At 48.9% G+C, this 14,219-nt stretch overlaps 1 protein-coding gene across 1 annotated transcript in view; it reads left to right on the forward strand.

The window, feature by feature from the left end:
• LOC134540354 (basement membrane-specific heparan sulfate proteoglycan core protein-like) overlaps positions 1 to 14,219 on the forward strand; it is an 85,769-nt gene that overhangs the window by 37,306 nt on the left and 34,244 nt on the right. The window contains exon 5 of the mRNA XM_063383028.1: positions 4,393 to 4,549. Coding sequence (XP_063239098.1) covers positions 4,393 to 4,549 — 157 coding nt within the window. The remainder of the gene's footprint in view (positions 1 to 4,392; positions 4,550 to 14,219) is intronic.

The following is a 14,219-nucleotide window of genomic DNA, read 5'->3' on the forward strand; positions in this document are numbered from 1 at the left end:
GAGGCAGATCACAGAACAAGGAGGGAGATCACAGAACAAGGAGGGAGATCACAGTACAAGGAGGGAGATCACAGAACAAGGAGGCATATCACAGAACAAGGAGGCAGATCACAGAACAAGGAGGTAGATCACAGTACAAGGAGGCATATCACAGAACAATGAGGCAGATCACAGAACAAGGAGGCAGATCACAGAACAAGGAGGCAGATCTTAGAACCCGGAGGGAGCTCACAGTACAATGAGGGAGATGACAGACCCAGGAGGGAGATCACAGTACAAGGAGGTAGATCACAGAACAAGGAGGCAGATCACAGAACAAGGATGCAGATCACAGAACAAGGAGGCAGATCACAGAAAAATGAGGCAGATCACAGAACAAGGAGGGAGATCACATAACCAGGAGGGAGCTTACAGTACAAGGCGGCAGATCACAGAACAATGAGGCAGATCACAGAACAAGGAGGCAGATCACAGAACCAGGAGGGAGATCACAGAACCAGGAGGGAGCTCACAGTACAAGGAGGCAGATCACAGAACAAGGAGGGTGATCACAGAAACAGGAGGCAGATTACACAACCAGGAGGGAGCTCACAGTACAAGGAGGGAGAGGACAGAACCAGGAGGGAGATCACAGTACAAGGAGGGAGATCACAGAACAAGGAGGCAGATCATAGAACAAGGAGGGAGTAGACAGAATAAGGAGGGAGATCACAGAACAAGGAGGGAGATCACAGAACAAGGAGGGAGATAACAGAACGAGGACGCAGATCACAGAATAAGGAGGCATATCACAGAACAAGGAGGGAGATAACAGAACGAGAAGGGAGATAACAGAACGAAGAGGGAGATAACAGAACGAGGATGGAGATAACAGAACGAGGAGGGAGATAACAGAACGAGGAGGGAGATAACAGAACGAGGAGGGAGATAACAGAACGAGGAGGGAGAATACAGAACAAGGAGGGAGATCACAAAACAAGGAGGCATATCACAGAACAAGGTAGGAGATCACAGAAAGTGGAGGGAGAACACAGAACAAGGAGGGAGTTTTCAGAACATGGTGGGAGATCTCAGAACAAGGAGGGATTCCTCAGAACGAGGAGGGAGATCTAAGAACGAGGAGGGAGATCTCAGAACAAGGAGGGAGTTCACAGAACATGAAGGGAGATCTCAGAACAAGGAGGGAGTTCTCAGAACGAGGAGGGAGATCTAAGAACGAGGAGGGAGATCTCAGAACGAGGAGGGAGATCACAGAACGAGGAGGGAGATCACAGAACAAGGTGGGAGTTAACAGAACGAGGAGGCATATCACAGAACAAGGAGGCAGATCACAGAACAAGGAAGCAGATCACAGAACAAGGAGGGAGATAACAGAACGAGGAGGGAGATAACAGAACGAGGAGGGAGATAACAGAACGAGGAGGGAGATAACAGAACGAGGAGGGAGATAACAGAACGAGGAGGGAGAATACAGAACAAGGAGGGAGATCACAAAACAAGGAGGCATATCACAGAACAAGGTAGGAGATCACAGAAAGTGGAGGGAGAACACAGAACAAGGAGGGAGTTTTCAGAACATGGAGGGAGATCTCAGAACAAGGAGGGAGTTCTCAGAACGAGGAGGGAGATCTAAGAACGAGGAGGGAGATCTCAGAACAAGGAGGGAGTTCACAGAACATGGAGGGAGATCTCAGAACAAGGAGGGAGTTCTCAGAACGAGGAGGGAGATCTAAGAACGGGGAGGGAGATCTCAGAACGAGGAGGGAGATCACAGAACGAGGAGGGAGATCACAGAACAAGGTGGGAGTTAACAGAACGAGGAGGCATATCACAGAACAAGGAGGCAGATCACAGAACAAGGAGGCAGATCACAGAACAAGGAGGGAGATTACAGAACGAGGAGGGAGATAACAGAACGAGGAGGGACGTAACAGAACGAGGAGGGAGATAACAGAACGAGTAGGGAGATAACAGAACGAGGAGGGAGATAACAGAACGAGGAGGGAGATAACAGAACGAGGAGGGAGATAACAGAACGAGGAGGGAGATAACAGAACGAGGAGGGAGATCACAGAACAAGGAGGGAGATCACCGAACAGGGAGGCAGATCACACAACAGGGAGGGAGATGTCAGTACAAGGAGGGAGATCACAGAACAAGGTGGTAAATCACAGAAAAATGAGGTAGATCATAGAACAAGGAGGGTGACAGAACGTGGAGGTAGATATAGAAGTGCGACTGTTACAGTGGAAACTTAAACAATTTTTCGCGCGATATGTGATGCTATCTGTTGTGTGTGCCCATAACTACCAGCAAAAAAAAAAAAAACTCGGAATAGAGGTACTAGTACAACATTTTATGTTAGTAATGTTATTTTATCTACTTGACGACTATTAACTTAGTAATAGTTTTTTAAACTGTGCGAAACACACTAAATGCTGTTATGCAATAAAAAGGTCATGTTACGTATAAATGAGTAGGAGATGCAAATATTTCCGGTTTTTGCCACACCACAAAAAATGTTTCTTATTAAAATGGAGATAATTAATTTCCGCTAGTTTGTTTGCCTGGTAAATAGCTTGTGCATTACTTCCCTTTAATCAGTGTGGTTATGTTAGCAATATGTTGTGAAAGCCACTACCTAGCGGACGGGCCCAAAACTGCTTAAAAAAACTAGGTCTCGGTTTCTGCACTTACAGTTTCTTCCCCATGCCTTCCCCGTCCTAGAAATATCCTTTTTGCGGAGCGCGAGCCGGCTAGTTCCGTGACTACCTGCTCCCGACCCTTTCAGGACCAATGCTAGCTCGTGATGGCTGGCGGTAAGTGCTGCGCTAGGAGGAGGTGTGGATACAGTGGGGACGCACTACAACGCCGAATGTACAATAATGCCGAAAAATGTCATTGCAGGACTGCCACAAAGGTTGGGTTAGGTTAGGTTAGGTTAGATTAGTTTAGGTTAGGTTAGGTTAGGTTAGGTTAGGTTAAATAAGGTTGAATTAGGTTAGGTTATATTAGGTTAGGTTAGGTTAGGCTATCATAGGTTAGGTTAGGTTGTGGTATTTCGGCGTTAAGATACATTATAAAACACACACAAATTCATTCAGTTTTTTTTTTATTTTGCTCCTTTGGACCCCCCCCCCCTTTCCCACAGCAACATCTTTCGGCGTCACTGTATTTCGGCGTTGTGGTACACAGCAGTTTTCTAGCTGTCGGCGTTGCGGTCAATTTGGCATTCGGCGTTATGGTATTAATTCATTATTATATGGTGACATCACCATCGAAGGCCCTACTCCTCGGACGTTGCACGTACCGTAACTATGGCATCATCGTCAAATGACCTAATCCTGCGCGTTGCACTTTTCGTTACGGTTTCATCACCAAGTGCCCCACTCCTGTGCGTTACAATTTTTCACGGCCTTCCACCATTTTTTCTTATGACGTCATGTCTTCTAACGTAAAAACCAGTAGATATTAGCTTATAAAATCAGGAAAAAATTTAAAATTCATAAATAAATTATTTAAATACAATTTTAATAGCATCTTATTAAATAATGCACTTACCTAATGGAGATGTGATCCTCGGTTTAAACCTGGCGAGGGCAAAAAAAATGCTTTACAATATATTACCCCTATCAGTATGACATCATAGCAGCCTCTTGGATCCGCCATCTTATTTTCATATCTTAGAGTTCTCTCCCTATATTTTAGTTCATATTTTAGCCTCAGAAATGCAGTAGTATATATTACCAGCCAACTGTTCTCACGTCCATAATATTTTTAGCTATCTAGGCCAAAATTTTTAAAATCAGAATGAATTCCAAAAACCCTCAAAAAATTACTTATTTTTTAATGATTGTTTCGATAAATTCCTGCCTGGGTCCTATACTTGGACAATTATCAAAAAGGTTAATTAAATGAAATATCACTTTCACCATAAAAGTGATTGGTTCACGAAATAAAACAAATCATTTTCACAAACCCCAATTTATTAAATAATTTATAAAAGTATACAAACAAGCAAATTACTAAAGATTTTTTTAGCATGGATCAATTATTTAAGTCTTTGTGGAGTACGAAGCGAGTCATTAGTATGCCGTGGCATGTCTTATGAATTTATCAATACGACTAATTAGTACAGAAAATTTTTCACACAGAGACTTGTATTATTTATATTTCATTAAAAGAACATTGGTATATTTCATTACGCTTCACACTTGAAATGATTATTAATGTTTTGTCACAGATATTTTTGCACGTTTACTACAATTTGTCGTGTCTGCTACAATGCATTTTATGGCAGACGGTAGTAACAAAGAACCCTAGCAGGTCGACGACCGCTCTCAAGGACAGGCGTCACCATGCCGTGGGTGTGTGCGTGCTTGTGTGTGACAGCCCCGGTGCTGGCGGTGGTGGACGACGCAGGACGACCCGTGGGGGAGGACCGCTACTACAAGGCGGGCAGCCGGGTGGAGTTGAGCTGCGAGGCAAGCAGCCTGCAGCCCGGGGACACCGTGGCCTGGTCCCGCCGCGGCCGGCCTCTCGCGCCCAGGTAGCGCTTCCAACCGTGCCTTCAGCTCACTCACTCCTCTGCCCCACTCCCCAGTCACACGACAGCTGCGGCCAGCCTCACCCGCACAGGTAGCGCTTTAACCCGTCCGTTCAGCCCACTAGCTCCTCTGCCCCGCTTCTCAGTCACATGACAGCAGCGGCCGGCCTCACCCGCACAGGTAGTGCTTCCACCCGTGCCAAAAGCTCACTCTCTCCTTCTGCCCCGCTCCCCAGTCACACGAAGGCAGCGGCCGGCCTCACCCGCACAGGTAGCGCTTCCACCCGTCCGTTCAGCCCACTATTTCCTCTGCCCCGCTCCTCAGTCACATGACAGCAGCGGCCGGCCTCACCCGCACAGGTAGTGCTTCCACCCGTGCCAAAAGCTCACTCTCTCCTTCTGCCCCGCTCCTCAGTCACACGACAGCAGCAGCCGGCCTCTCCCGCACAGGTAGCACTTCCACCCGTGCCTTCAGCTCACTCTCTCCTCTGCCCCGCTCCCCAGTCACACGACAGTTGCGGCCGGCCTCACCCGCACATGTAGCGCTTCCACCCGACGTTCAGCTCACTACCTCCTCTGCCCCGCTCCTCAGTCACACGACAGCAGCAGCCGGCCTCTCCAGCACAGGTAGCGCTTCCACCCGTACCTTTAGCTCACTCTTACCTTCTGCCCCGCTCCTCAATCACACGACAGCTGCGGCCGGCCTCACCCGCACATGTAGCGCTTCCACCCGACGTTCAGCTCACTACCTCCTCTGCCCCGCTCCTCAGTCACACGACAGCAGCAGCCGGCCTCTCCCGCACAGGTAGCTCTTCCACCCGTAACTTCAGCTCACTCTCTCCTTCTGCACCGCTCCTCAGACACACGACAGCAGCAGCCGGCCTCTCCCGCACAGGTAGCTCTTCCACCCGTGACTTCAGCTCACTCTCTCCTTCTGCACAGCTCCTCAGTCACACGACAGCAGCAGCCGGCCTCTCCCGCACAGGTAGCGCTACCACCTGTGCCTTCAGCTCACTCTTACCTTCTGCCCCGCTCCTCAATCACACGACAGCAGCAGCCGACCTCTCCCGCACAGGTAGACCTTCCACCCGTAACTTCAGCTCACTCTCTCCTTCTGCCCCGCTCCTCAGTCACACGACAGCAGCAGCCGGCCTCTCCCGCACAGGTAGCGCTTCCACCTGTGCCTTCAGCTCACTCTCTCCTCTGCCCCGCTCCCCAGTCACACGACAGCAGCGGCCGGCCTCACCCGCACAGATAGCGCTTCCACCCGTACCTTCAGCTCACTCTCTCCTCTGCCCCGCTCCCCAGTTACATGACAGCTGCGGCCAGCCTCTCCCGCACAGGTAGCGCTTCCACCCGGCGTTCAGCTCACTACCTCCTCTGCCCTGCTTCCCAGTCACACGACAACAGCAGCCGGCCTCTCCCGCACAGGTAGCACTTCCACCTGTGCCTTCAGCTCACTCTCTCCTCTGCCCCGCTCCCCAGTCACACGACAGCAGCGGCCGGCCTCACCCGCACAGGTAGCGCTTCCACCCGTACCTTCAGCTCACTCTCTCTTCTGGCCCGCTCCCCAGTTACACGACAGCTGCGGCCAGCCTCTCCCGCACAGGTAGCGCTTCCACCCGGCGTTCAGCTCACTACCTCCTCTGCCCTGCTTCCCAGTCACACGAAAGCAGCAGCCGACCTCTCCCGCAAAGGTAGACCTTCCACCCGTGCCTTTAGCTCACTCTCTCCTTCTGCCCCGCTCCTCAGTCACACGACAGCAGCAGCCGGCCTCTCCCGCACAGGTAGCGCTTCCACCTGTGCCTTCAGCTCACTCTCTCCTCTGCCCCGCTCCCCAGTCACACGACAGCAGCAGCCGGCCTCTCCCGCACATGTAGCGCTTCCACCCGGCGTTCAGCTCACTACCTCGTCTGCCCTGCTTCCCAGTCACACAACAGCAGCCGGCCTCTCCCGCACAGGTAGCGCTTCCACCCGTGCCTTCAGCCCACTAGCTCCTCTGCCCCGCTCCCCAGTCACACGACAGCAGCAGCCGGCCTCTCCCGCACAGGTAGCGCTTCCACCCTTGCGTTCAGCTCACTAGCTCCTCTGCCCTGCTTCTCAGTCACACGACAACAGCAGCCGGCCTCTCCCGCACATGCAGCGCTTCCCCCTGTACCTTCAGCTCACTAGTTCCTCTGCCCCGCTCCTCAGTCACACGACAGCAGCAGCCGGCCTCTCCCGCACAGGTAGCGCTTCCACCCATGTGTTCAGCTAACTAGCTCCTCTGCCCTGCTTCTCAGTCACACGGCAACAGCAGTCGGCCTCTCCCGCACATGTAGCGCTTCCACCCGTGCCTTCAGCCCACTAGCTCCTCTGCCCCGCTCCTCAGTCACACGACAGCAGCAGCCGGCCTCTCCCGCACAGGTAGCGCTTCCACCCTTGCGTTCAGCTCACTAGCTCCTCTGCCCTGCTTCTCAGTCACACGACAACAGCAGCCGGCCTCTCCCGCACATGCAGCGCTTCCCCCTGTACCTTCAGCTCACTAGTTCCTCTGCCCCGCTCCTCAGTCACACGACAGCAGCAGCCGGCCTCTCCCGCACAGGTAGCTCTTCCACCTGTGAATTCAGCTCACTCTCTCCTTCTGCCTCGCTCCTCAGTCACACGACAGCAGCGGCCGGCCTCTCCCGCACAGGTAGCGCTTCCCCCTGTACCTTCAGCTCACTAGCTCCTCTGACCCGCTCCTCAGTCACACGACAGCAGCAGCGACCGGCCTCTCCCGCACAGGTAGCTCTTCCACCCGTGGGTTCAGCTCACTAGCTCCTCTGTCCCGCTCCCCAGATACACGAGAGCAGCGGCCAACCTCTCCCGCACAGGTAGTGCTTCCACCCGGCGTTCAGCTCACTAGCTCCTCATCCTCGCTCTTCAGTCACACGATAGCTGCGGCCGGCCTCTCCCGCACAGGTAGCACTTCCACCCATGGGTTTAGCTAACTAGCTCCTCTGTCCCGCTCCCCAGTCACACGACAGCAGTGGCCGGCCTCTCCCGCACAGGTAGCACTTCCACCCGTACGTTCAGCTCACTAGTTCCTCTGCCCTGCTCCACAGTCACATGAAAGCAGCGGCCGGCCTCTCCCGCACAGGTAGCACTACCAATCGTGCATACAGCTCACTAGCTCCTCTGCCCAGCTCCTTACTCACAAGAGCGCAGCGGCCAGTCTCTCCCGTAAAAGTAGAGCTTCTTCCCGTCCGTTCAGCTTACTAGCGACTCTGCCTTTTTTCTCAGATACAAGACAGCAGCAGCTGTCCTCTCCCATAATGGTAGCGCTTCCACCTGTACGTTAAGATCACTCGCTTCTCTGCCCCGCTCCTCAGTCACAAGACATCGGCGGCCGGCCTCTCCCACACAGGTAGCGCTTCCACCCGTGCCTTCAGCTCACTAGATCCTCTGTCCCGCTCTCCAGTCACACGACAGCTGCGGCCGGCCTCTCCTGTAAAGGTCGCTTTTCCAATCGATCGTTCAGATCACTAGCTACTCTGCCCTGCTCCTCAGTCACACTACAGCAGTGGTCGGCCTCTCCCGTAAAGGTAGCGCTTCCACCCGTACCTTCAGCTCACTCGCTCCTCTGCCCCGCTCCTTAGTCACACAAAAGCAGCGGCCGGCCTCTCCCACACAGGTAGCGCTTCCACCCGTACCTTCAGCTTACTAGATCCTCTGTCCTGCTCCCCAGTCACACGACTGCTGCGGCCGGCCTCTCCCGTACAGGTAGCACTTCCACCCATGAGTTCAGCTCACTCGCTCCTCTGCCCCGCTACTCAGTCACACGACAGCAGCGGCCGGCCTCTCCCGCACAGGTAGCGCTTCCACCAGTGCGTTCAGCTCTCTAGCTCCTCTGTCCCGCTCCCCAGTCACACGACAGCTGCGGCCGGCTGCTCCCGCACAGGTAGCGCTTCCCACCGGGAGTTCAGCTCACTAGCTCCTCTGTCCCACTCCCCAGTCACACGACAGCAGCGGCCGGCCACTCCCGCACAGGTAGCGCTTCCACCCGTATGTTCAGCTCGCTCGCTCCTCTACCCCGCTCCTCAGTCACACGACAGCAGCGGCCGGCCTCTCCCGCACAGTTATCGCTTCCACCCGTTCGTTCAGCTCACTAGCTCCTCTGTCCTTCTCCCCATTCACACGACAGCTGCGACCGGTGTCTCCCGCACAGGTAGCGCTTCCACCGGTGCGTTCAGCCTACTAGCTCCTCTGTCCTGCTCCCCTGTCACACGACAGCTGTGGCCGGCCTCTCCCGCACAGGTAGCGCTTCCACCCGTGGGTTCAGCACATTAGCTCCTCTTCCCCGCTCCTCAGTCACACGACAGCAGCGGCCGGCCTCTCCCGCACAGGTAGCGCTTCCACCCGGCGTTCAGCTCACTAGCTCCTCTTCCCCGCTCCTCAGTCACACGACAGCTGCGGCCGGCCTCTCCCGCACAGGTAGCGCTTCCACCCGGCATTCAGCTCACTTGCTCCTCTTCCCCGCTCCTCAGTCACACGACAGCAGCGGTCGGCCTCTCCCGCACAGGTAGCGCTTCCACCGGTGCGTTCAGCTCACTAGCTCCTCTTCCCCGCTCCTCAGTCACACGACAGCAGCTGCCGGCCTCTCCCGCACAGGTAGCGCTTCCACCCGGCGTTCAACTCACTAGCTCCTCTGCCCCGCTCCTAAAGTCACACGACAGCTGCGGCCGGCCTCTCCCGCACAGGTTGCGCTTCCACTCGTCCGTTCAGCACACTAGCTCCTCTGCCCCGCTCCTCAGTCACACGACAGCAGCGGTCGGCCTCTCCCGCACAGGTAGCTCTTCCACCCGTCCCTTCAGCTCACTAGCTCCTCTGCCCCGCTCCTCAGTCACACGACAGCAGCGGCCGGCCTCTCCCGCACAGGTAGCGTCCACCCGGCGTTCAACTCACTAGCTCCTCTGCCCCGCTCCTCAGTCACACGACAGCAGCGGCCGGCCTCTCCCGCACAGGTAGCGCTTCCACTCGTGCGTTCAGCTCAATAGCTCTTCTGCCCCGCTATTCAGTCACACGACAGTTGCGGTGGTAGTAAATACAATAAGATTTAGATACTTACCGTTGTAACTACAATAATACTTTGTAATAAATTATTACTCTGTCATTTAATAAAAATTAAATCTTCTTTTGCCGGGTTGAGCGATATTTTGACATGGTCAAAACTTATTGGTTCGTGTCACCAATATGCTAGTCATGTGTGCCTAATTGGTGACGCGCCGCGGCCTGTGTACATGTTTACGCATTTATACACTAATACATTGTATATACTCGACTGCATCATGTGCGCGTGGGACTCTTTTTGGATGGGTAAAATCGAGTTCGGGTCGCGGACATACTTTATTAGCAGTATGTGACGTTGATTTCACCATGTTGAGCGATTTTCATTTGGTTATTTATTTACGTAGTGAATGTAAATTATTGGTGGATTTAAGATCATAGTTTTTTTTTCGAGGTTTATAATTCATTTATTCTAATTTATAGTTTTAAGTTTTTTATTTAATTTTTATTTACCATGGAAATTGTAACTTTATTGGGTGGTACATATAGCGAGTTTTGGCTATGTTTTAGTAGGTAGTTAAGTTAAGGTTATGCTTTTTTTATTTTGTTTATTTATTTACGTAGTGAATTTCTTAAAATGTCAGGTTATTAATTTATGAGAGGTAATGTTCATTACTTGTGGTTTTAAGTACTTTTTTTTTTCAAAAGTAAAATTTGATTTCTGCTAACTTTAAAGTTATTATTGGTAGGAGCTAAACTTATAGGTTCATGTCACCGACATACTAGTGAAATAGTACCAAAATCTTTTTCTTACGAATATATTACACATTTAAAAACAAAGTTTTATGTTTTAACTTCTGGCGACAGTCCCCATGACTACGTTTTCGTTTATTTATATATATAATGTATATATGTATGTAAGTAGTATACGAATGTATTTTCTGGCACAGGCTTCAGGCTGTGGTTGTGATATCGGTGTCCGCCATCTCTGATTGTGACGTCACGGCGGCCATCTTGGAGAAGCGTAACGGGACACACCGTAACGGTACAAGTAGATCATGGCGGCCATCTTGGATGACCGTGACCTTGACCTTTCACCTTCACCTTTGAACTAATCCTTGACCCCGGCAGACATACTGTATCCACCATATTGGATCCGCCATCTTCGATACCATCTACTTTGTTTCTGCTGTTTGTTCCTAGAGAGCACCAGCTTCGCTCTTGATTTTTTTCTGTTCCACTGGAGGCCGCCATCTTGGATACCGTCGTCTTTGTTTCTGTTGTTTGTTCCTAGATAGTGCCAGCTTCGTTCTTGATTTTTTTCTGTTCCACTGGAGGCCGCCATCTTCGATACCGTCGACTTTGTTTCTGTTGTTTGTTCCTAGATAGCGCCAGCGTCGCTCTGTCACATCACATAAGGTCGATGTTCCATTACCTACCATAGCTATTATGGTCCTTATCGACATATTAAATTTAATTTTTTATGCAAAATACATTGGAAGCGCTGTGATTCGAACCATAGCAGCTCTGATCTTTAGGTTGGAAAACATACGCCTTTTATCCGCTCGGCCATCGAGACATTTACCAGACTGAGAATTAAATAAGGTATATATAAAAATAACATGCATATTCGGACTTGTATATTTTTAATTTTAAGTAATAATAGCACTACCTGTTCGAGACAGATCCACCATCTTGTATTAAGACGTAACTGTTGAAATTTCCGTTACGCCCGCCATCTTGAAAATCTGTAATTTTTGTTAGAAAATCTAGGAACAAACAGCAGAAACAAAGTAGATGGTATCGAAGATGGCGGATCCAATATGGTGGATACAATATGTCTGCCGGGGTCAAGGATTAGTTCAAAGGTGAAGGTGAAAGGTCAAGGTCACGGTCATCCAAGATGGCCGCCATGATCTACTTGTACCGTTACGCTGTGTCCCGTTACGCTTCTCCAAGATGGCCGCCGTGACGTCACAATCAGAGATGGCGGACACCGATACCACAACCACAGCCTGAAGCCTGTGCCAGAAAATACATTCGTATACTACTTATGCATGTATGTATGTATGTAAATTCTGCCCGTGCTATTTTCTCGAAGCATCCTTAAAATACAGTCTCATTAGCTGCCAATTGTTAAGTTTTCGTACATTATAGAATCAGCAGGAGATACTACGGCGAAATTTTTCGTGAGATAGGTCTCTGTTTACGCTCAATTGCAGATCGGGCCTTATCGGGGCGACTAAGGTTATTTTTGTTTCTTTCAGGTATATGGACATTTAACGCGCGTACGAAACGTGGTGAGCCAGTTGTCTCTTGAAGTGAATTCCTGTACAGCCGGTTGCGTAAGCAGAGGGGGGTACTGATAAGAACGTACTGAGAAGTGGGGGAAGCCTTTTTTTCACGGACGAGAGAGCCAAACCCGAAGTTCCCCGAAGTTCATTTTTTTTTACCTATCTTTAATGTAGCTATACTAACCAAATCAACCGTCCACAATGTTTTAAAGTATTTATAATGTAGCTAACCTAACCTAATTGACCATTAGTATCCTTTTATCAACACCGCACATATTTATTTACAATGAACAAAAAAAAACCGAAGATGCACGATCGGAGGTTTTGCTCTCTCGTCTGTGAAAAGATGGCTTCCCGAGAAGTGTAACGCTGTGATGTTGCTGGTGGGTAGGGGAGGATAATGGGATAAATTACAAAAAAAAAAAAAAAAAAAAAAAAAAGTGCCAGTCTTTTTTTTATTTCTTGAATATTTTTTTTTTCTCGTAAAATTCCGAATATTTTATTTTATCAATCAAGTAGATTTTCCTGGGTGGATCACGTGCCTTTAAAGCATCCATTTTTATTCCTTGAGGGGGGGGGGGGGAGGAATGTTACTCCCTAGAATAAATTTCATCCATCAACTTCATTTTAACGTCGAATATTAGGACAAAGGTTCATATATTTTTAAAAGTTTTTTTTTCAGTCACTTTGAGGGTGATATTTTGGTAAGCAACGGAAAGGCAAGGAAGTGCGCACCCAACATGGAAGAAGGTTTAACGCAATAAATCTAATGCGCATGCGCGGATATGTTACAAACACGTGCCGAAGTCAGACGGACAAATGGCCGCGTGTGGCCGTTACTAGCCCGCAATGTTGTATTCACTTCCGTGAACACCGAGGGGCGTACTGTGCGTTATAGGTGTGAAGAAAATAATATATATTCGTGAATGAGAATCTATTCTGGAGCATATTGTGTCAACTTCAGTGGTTCTAGAAAAAAAATTGGTTGTCTGTAAAGTCGGTTTACGGACGGTAGTTTAACGTGACAACGTCATAAAAAAACATTGATGAAATGATTGCATACTTTTATGAATAAAATTGAATCATTTTTATTGAATTATCACTATTTTGTATGGATACAAAGTAGGAGTGAAATGAAATCTACAATTATTTAATTGATAAATTTACTTTTATTTGCACTCATTAATTCAAATATGTTTATTACTTCAACGAACAGATTATTTTAAATATAACTTTATACATGTTTGCTATATAACTTCAACCAATCTGTGTTATTCTATTTATGATAGGACGATGATAAGAAAAATAGGAAACGAATGGGAGTGTTTCAAGTTTAATGTGCCTCGAAAAAGTCAAATCAATGGTTGTTCCAATCGAGTGGAAGAGAGATAGATGCGGCGCAAGCGTACAATGATCGTAACGGGACACAGCGTAACGGGACACTTTTAAGTGCGTGCAGCCGGCGTTCATCGATTTATTGGACGTTGTTACGTCAAAAAATCGATTGTTTTAAAATATTTCATACTCCTGGTATTTCACGTTTGATAACGGAACATTAGACCATTATCGACCAAGCCAAGCGAAGTCTCCGAAAAATTTTTAGTGCTTCCGGCGTCAATGTGTATGTACGTGAATTTGTCCGGTGATAGCTTCGAACCGTTGTTTTAATTTTCAATAAATTGGGTAAAAGTAAGGACGTACCTATAGCAAATTGAATATTTGTAAGCTTGTGCGTGATTAAAAACGGTTAGAGAGGTTATATATATTTTTAATAAATACACACGTAGCTTTCAAAATCAAAAGCATTCATTTCTGGCTTGGAATCGAAACATTGCATGACTCAAAATGAACTAAAGATAAAGAATGGGGGTTGTCTGTAAAGTCGGTTTACGGACGATAATTTTACGTGATAACGTCATAAGAAAACAGTGATGAAAAATTGCATACCTTAACCTGTTTATATTATAGAAGATTTTCTCGCACGGTGGTTGGCCGGTTCTTGCACGCTCAGCTCAGGTGGAACGTGACAATGATTCATGCTTTTTCGTGCGTGCAGCCGGCGTTCATCGATTTATAAGACGTTATCACTTCAATAACAATTGCTGAATATAAATAATGCTTATAAAAGTCGCCAAGCCACAGCACTTTATTTCAACACTCGAAGCGCGTAAACTTTTTTTCAATCTGTTTTATAAATGAATGATGAAGAAACTCGCAGTTAAAATAATAATTCATAAACCGTGTCAACTGCTATGAAATTGGGATGGAAATAATGATATCTGAGCTAAATGCACAGGCAGTTCGCCCGATTCACGTCATTCGTTACAATCCCCCTGCTGGAGTCCGTTTCA

This window comes from Bacillus rossius, chromosome 16 (genome assembly GCF_032445375.1).
Source record: "Bacillus rossius redtenbacheri isolate Brsri chromosome 16, Brsri_v3, whole genome shotgun sequence".
NCBI classification, from domain to species: domain Eukaryota; kingdom Metazoa; phylum Arthropoda; class Insecta; order Phasmatodea; family Bacillidae; genus Bacillus; species Bacillus rossius.